We start from the raw sequence: 6,380 nt of genomic DNA on the forward strand, positions 1-6,380 counted from the left end.
TTTAGAACTTGAAAACATACCAAAAAATATCTTGAACATGAGGTATGTTTTGCATTTATCATTTTTTTCAAGATTTATATTTCCCAAATTTGTATATACACATCTCAAACATGTAGATCTTGAAAAAATACCCAAAATAAAAAAAAATGACCCCAAATGGACACCCGAGTAAAAAATTACGTATCTTACAAGAATCGCATCGAACACCATCGAACTTCTATTGAACCTCTATCGAGCAACATCGATTTTTTCATGAAAATCACGATTTTGAAGGCCCATCGAGCTGTCATCGAGCACCATCGAACTACGTTGATTTTCTGCAGATTCCAAAGTTTCAGATCTGAAAAAAAAAATCGCAAAAAAAACCCAAAAATCATACCTAAATTTGTTCGAAATATAGTATTTTAGTGTCCTAAGTGATGAATACTTACTGTTACATTAATTTCTTTTACATTTTACCTTACCCTGGGCTGAGGGAGAGAGAAGGAAGAGAGAAAGGGAGGTGGATGGAAAAAATTATGAGAGAAGTATTTTGAGTATTGTCAAAAGAATTGATATTTTTTTGAAATACCATCCTAATACAATCTTGATAAAGAAATACCATCATTATATTTATACCCACAAATCTGAATTACCTATAATCCTCTTAACACAAACCAAGCTTTCCATCCAGACTTGCATTGTGTTAGCATTTTGACTTTTCACTTTATATTTTCCCCTCATTTAATGCAAACATCCCATTTCATATATCATTGATTTTCCCAATACAAATGAGTAACTAGTAAAAATAAATGACTTAAAAAGAGCTTTAAAAAATGAATCAACACATTCATTGACACATTGCAGAAACACAATTACTTGATCGTCTCAAGTAAACAAACTACATACAAGTATGAAACTGATCAGTTACAAAAGAATCATGAAAATTATTTTCTTCACTTCTTACTTGACAAAAACTCAAAAGTATAGAACCATCAACAAGTATAGTTATTATTGGAGACAAAAGTCTGGGGTTGAGTCAGGACTGGATAGGAGGTCGAAAGGTTTCTTCTTCCCTATGGTGTCTTTTAGGATTGTGATCTGACCATCCTTTAGAAGTATCTCTTCATCGAGGGATTCTAACTTCTTTTTCAGAACATTAACCTCAGAGTTCAAAAGCATATTTTTTTCACTGTATTGCTTCACCTCATTCCACATCAAATCTCTCTCTGCAGAGATTTTTGGCAGCATCCCCCGCATAACGGTCAACTCCTTGGTAGATTCTTGAAAATCAGTTTGGATACCTTTAAGAGTATCATCCTTCTTGAGCATCTATGACAAACATATAAACAAAAAAATATATACTTCGTGAAAAAGAGCAACAAGTGCAAAAATGACAATTATCAACAACAATGTGAGGGATGCACAAATAAAATATCACCGGGCACTTCATAAAAATATTGTGAAAATGCTATTTAAAGATTATATACTCCCAATAGAATGATTGATGTAGTATGATGGCAATGAAATATTTAAAGATCATGTTGAGCAAAATACTTAATAGTAATGAAATATTTCTTCTCACGGAATGATTTTATGTTTTCCTGTCTATGGTCTAAGAAATTACCTGAAGTTCAAGATCTTTCAATTTGTGGGCGACGAAGGCAGCGTTGTCCATTGCATTTTGTACTTCACATTGAAGTATATCGGTACCTCTTACAGCTGTTGCAAGCTCGGCTTGCAACTGTTCAACCTCCTGTTCTTTAGAATATAATTTTTCTCTCAATACACTTGTTAACAAAGTTTCCGCTTTGAGTTCATATTTTATTAGGTCCTGTGCAAATAGAAACACAAATTACAAACATTTTTAACAAACAAACAAAAATATCATAAAAGTTGCATAATAAAATTTTGTATTCCTAGTCTCAAAAAGAACTTCAAAAGCATGCTTTGTAGCGATCTACCTCTGGAGTATGCCAATTTGAGTGCACTGAACCATTTGCGTCATTGTTCTTCAGTTGAAATAGAGAAGCTGTTAGTTTGGACTTGTCATCCAACAAACCGGAGATTGTTTGCAAACTCCTTGATAAGTTTTCAATCTCACGTCTCATTCCTTGAACTTTCATTTCAGATTCCATAAGAAAGTGCCCATCTAGACCATGCTTGATAACTTCGTTTCCCTGCTTTGTGTCTGCACACTGGGAAATTCTGCCTTTGACAAATTCAAGTAATTTTGAGCACAACTGTGAATTTTCATTTAACATTGACAGTCCTTGATTTTGTAAACAACAAATACGAGTCCACATTTCCTTATCTAGCTGAATAGTTAAAGCACCACCTTCTCTTCCATTGCCTTTTAACCTGGTTAATATATTCATATTCTCACATCGAAGAGAATCCACTTCAAGCCTTAAAGTCTCCAACTCATTTCTCAAGGCCACCTCCACACCAGTCAATCTAATTTGCTCCATTCGCAACCTTGCCACATGCTTATCTAAATTTTCTGACTGCTGGCTCTTCCCCAGTTCCTCATCAAAAGCTTCTCGTAAACCAACAATTGTCTTCTCTTGTTCATTGCAGGTTCTTAATAGTCTTGTAATAGACTTGTGTAGTTCCCTGCACTCTCTCTCCTTGTTTTCAAGGTTCTTTTGGACACAAAGACGGTTTTCTTCTGCCGCTCTATAGTTCTCTTGATATTCTGTAAGATTCTTTTGAAGATCTTGATTTTCCTCTTTCATGCTATCCACCCTTTTAGTCAGGTCCGTGCATTGTTGCTCAAAATAGGTGATCTTGCTCCTGCTCTCTGCATCCCTCTCATTAAAAGTTGAGACTTCCCTTTGAAGTGATACATTTTGCTCCGCAAGCTCTCTAACTCGCTCACGAAGCCTTTGTTCCTCCGACTGATATTTCTCAAGCTTACTTGACCACTCATTGGACCTCCTGTCTATCTCCCTCTCCAGTGCTGATTGTAACTCATTTTTTTCCTTCTCTAGTCTTCTCGTTTGGCATTTCTGGTCTTCTTTTACATGTCTAAGTTCTTCCTTGAAAGAAGCCCGTTCAGCAATTTGTGAATGCAGAAGGCTTGAAACATCAAGTGCCAAGCTTACTCTTTCCTCAGCAAGGTTCCTAATTTTCTGAATCAAAGATTGCACATCAAACCCGCTTCCATGTAGAAAGTTTTGTTGCTCAAGTTCTTCAGATAGAACCATGAGCCTCTCTTCAGCTTCCTTGGATCTTTTCCTTAAGTGCTCATCCATTTCCTCCATAGATTCTTTGGAATTTAAACCCTCACAATGATCCTCAACCACTTTATTTTGGAAGTATGGGTAATCATCCTCCCCATGATATTTTTTAATCGTTTCACAAGGTTCATCCAGTGAATAATTTCTCTGAGGAACTATGTCAGAATTAGCATCAAAATTCAAGGATCCACCATAAATGTCTTCAATTGTAACTGGCATGTCGTAGTCAATCTCCTTTTGACTAGTTTCCTGAACACGAGATTGTGAAAGTCTCTCAACAACATTCTTCGCAAGTCTGCGGGGTGACTCATGCCCAAATCCATATTCAGCCCAATCTCTGGAGGAGAAACGAAGACGAGAGCTTTTGGCTTCTCTAAATGAATGACCTCTTTCTTTATCTTTGACACTTTCTGCTGGAGAAGAAGGAGAGGCATACTGCACGCGTGGAGGACGCCAGCTGCCCCCATTGCCGCTACTTCCAGCGAAATTCCCCTGAGCATTGTGCTCAGGTCTGCTCTGTTCCTGCTGTTGCTCCCCATCAATGTAACGATCCACAATTTTACTTGAGAGATTACTGGAGGAAGTGGATGAGCTTCCTGAGGAATCATGGTGCTTCTTAGAAGAGCAAGCTGAACCAGGTCTCCCTGCACCATGCGTATTCTGCGAAGCTGGCAACACAAAACGCTTGGTTGTTCGCCTCTCCGGTGTAAGAGAGCTACATCAAATGCATCAATCCAATTACAAAATTAGTGTCAAGAATTAACGGTTGTGAAATGTTAATACAATAGAATTTAAGTTGAGATTTTATAGAATAAAAATCAGACAAGTATATGTTACTAATAAAGAGTCATATAGAGAATACTCACCGAAATGAATGATTACTATGCTGATGAGGGACACCACTCCTTACACTAGAAGTGGGAGATCTACTGTGATTTCTGGGGGTAGAGAAGTCACTTTGTGCTGGCTCAACACCAAGAAAGGCTGCTGATGACATAGAACGACACCTTCTAAGAGCTGGGGTATTACTTGAATTCTGAATTTCGGATACTTGCTTCCGAGACTTGGAAAACAAGCCTCTGGGACTTGGAAAACTACTCTCAGCCATGTAATTGGCTTGACTTGATGATGGATTCTCACCGTAAGTTTCTTCTTGTTTTAAAGATTGAGGAAACTCTTTATTATTTGAGGTTCTATTGCCAGTGGCAGATGATCTGAAAAAGAATAGTTTCTTCATGTGCGAATCTTAAGCTAAGATTGCTAACAACAGGTCATGAAAGTCTGTCAACTTCAGTTCTAATCTCTACTTTTTTTTATATAAAATCCTGTAAATAAGGGGAAGAAATTAGGGAAAAAAAACAAAAAAGAAAGAAAAAAAGAGCAGTACACACATAATCATCATTGGAAATGGTGGCTGGCATATGGAAATTAATTACAGATGAGTGTTATCATTACTACATCAGTTTAGTAGCATACACCTCGTATAAAGCACAATGTGGCAGACAATTCTACATAAAGCTGAATTTTAAATAAGAAAAATGAAATGAAAGGATATATTAGATTCAATCACAGTTAAGGAGCAGTAAAAACAATTAATTAAGACCATCACATGTTTATATAAGTAATTTGATCATAACATGTATAAAGATCTTGCACATGTCTGCTTTCCTAACATAGAATTTCTCTTAAAAAATACATCTTCATAAAACAGTAAGTGTTCCTAAACTTTAATTGCATTTATACATCATCAAAAAAAAAAAAAAAATCTGCAAGTAATTTGATCCGATCCTAAAGAGTGTAAACACCATACCACAAATAAAAAAGAAAAGCACAAAAATTCCTGACCATTTCTTTGCATTGCTCAAGGTTCATCACTGATCAAATAAGCTCAGTGATTCCAAACAGCAATTCTAGCATTACGGAAATTCAAAATTATTTGAAAAATCAAAGGGCATATCACATTACATTGGTAAGATCAATGAATCTTGCAAAGTAACTAAAGAAGAATAAGCCTTTAACTTCCAAAAATTACAAATATATATAAAGCCTTGATTTTGAAAGAAAACCCAGAAATGAAATGCTTTCATTCATTTAAAATAGTAACTAAAAGAATCGAAACCTTGTCAGCCATAGACGAGTTCAGAAGAGACCATTTACTGAAAGAAGCAGCAAAAACTAAAACGAGAAGGTTATCGAGTCATTGGATGGTTGGGACGACCCAGGAGTGAGAATGAGGAATCGGAAGACAAGTTACTTTCTCCGATTTTGGTGTTGCGACCCTTCTGAAGAAGAAGAAGGCGGAAGAAGAAAGGCAAGAAAAGACTGTAGATGGTTTTTGGATTTTGGGTTTGAATTACGAAAACGTGGGAATGAAAATAATTAAATTTTATCTGAGTTACGTTTGGAAGAAGAAAAATAAATAAATAAAAATGATTCAAAACTGATATTTTTTATTTTTTTTTTGAAATCAAAACTGATATTTGACATGTTCAATATCACAATAAATGATCTTTAATAAGGGTTTATGCCTTTTTAAATAATGTATTTTGGCTTATTATTTGTTTGGATATTGCGTTGATAAATTAGTTTTTGGACTCTATGCTTTATAAAATAGTTCAAAAAAATCCCTAAAATTCGGTTTTGATCAAAAAAATTTAAACTAAAATCATAAATAATTCATCAAATTAATAATTCAGAACAAAAATATAGTCATTTTGCATAAAAATTGTGTTATTATATTCAATTTTTTGTTTATCAAAATTAGGTTTAGATGCTTATTTGAACCATTTTATAAAATATAAGGTCCAAAAAATAATTTGTCAAAATACAAGGTCTAAATAGGTAATAAGTCAAAACACAATGAGTAATACTTAATACAAATATATTTCGTTTTTTTATATATATTTTTTTCATATATAATCATTGGATTTGTTTTTTCCTTTTTTTTAAATAATCAAATATAACATATTGGAAATTTATATTACCTTTAGCTGAAACGTTAAATTTATATATTTTTTAATTTCTATTTGAAAAACTGCATAAAGATTTTATTTTTAAAAAAACAATCATATCTCCCATTAATGCTATTAGTTTATTTGCTTTTTTTTAATTAATTTTTATTTAACAAAAAGAAGTGCATCATATTTTTTTAAAATAATA

General features: G+C 34.1%; 1 protein-coding gene across 1 annotated transcript; it reads right to left on the minus strand.

Annotated features, from left to right (window-relative positions):
• Window positions 1-719: 719 nt before the first annotated feature.
• On the minus strand, window positions 720-5,566 carry LOC133800790 (uncharacterized). The gene is made up of 5 exons (XM_062238850.1): window positions 5,341-5,566; window positions 4,088-4,546; window positions 1,944-3,936; window positions 1,607-1,813; window positions 720-1,311 (listed from the first exon to the last, which is right to left on the minus strand). Exons 2-5 carry the CDS (start codon window positions 4,456-4,458, stop codon window positions 991-993), a joined length of 2,892 nt encoding a protein of 963 aa, XP_062094834.1. The 5' UTR covers window positions 4,459-4,546; window positions 5,341-5,566; the 3' UTR covers window positions 720-990.
• Window positions 5,567-6,380: the final 814 nt, after the last annotated feature.

This window comes from Humulus lupulus, chromosome 9, assembly GCF_963169125.1.
Source record: "Humulus lupulus chromosome 9, drHumLupu1.1, whole genome shotgun sequence".
NCBI classification, from domain to species: domain Eukaryota; kingdom Viridiplantae; phylum Streptophyta; class Magnoliopsida; order Rosales; family Cannabaceae; genus Humulus; species Humulus lupulus.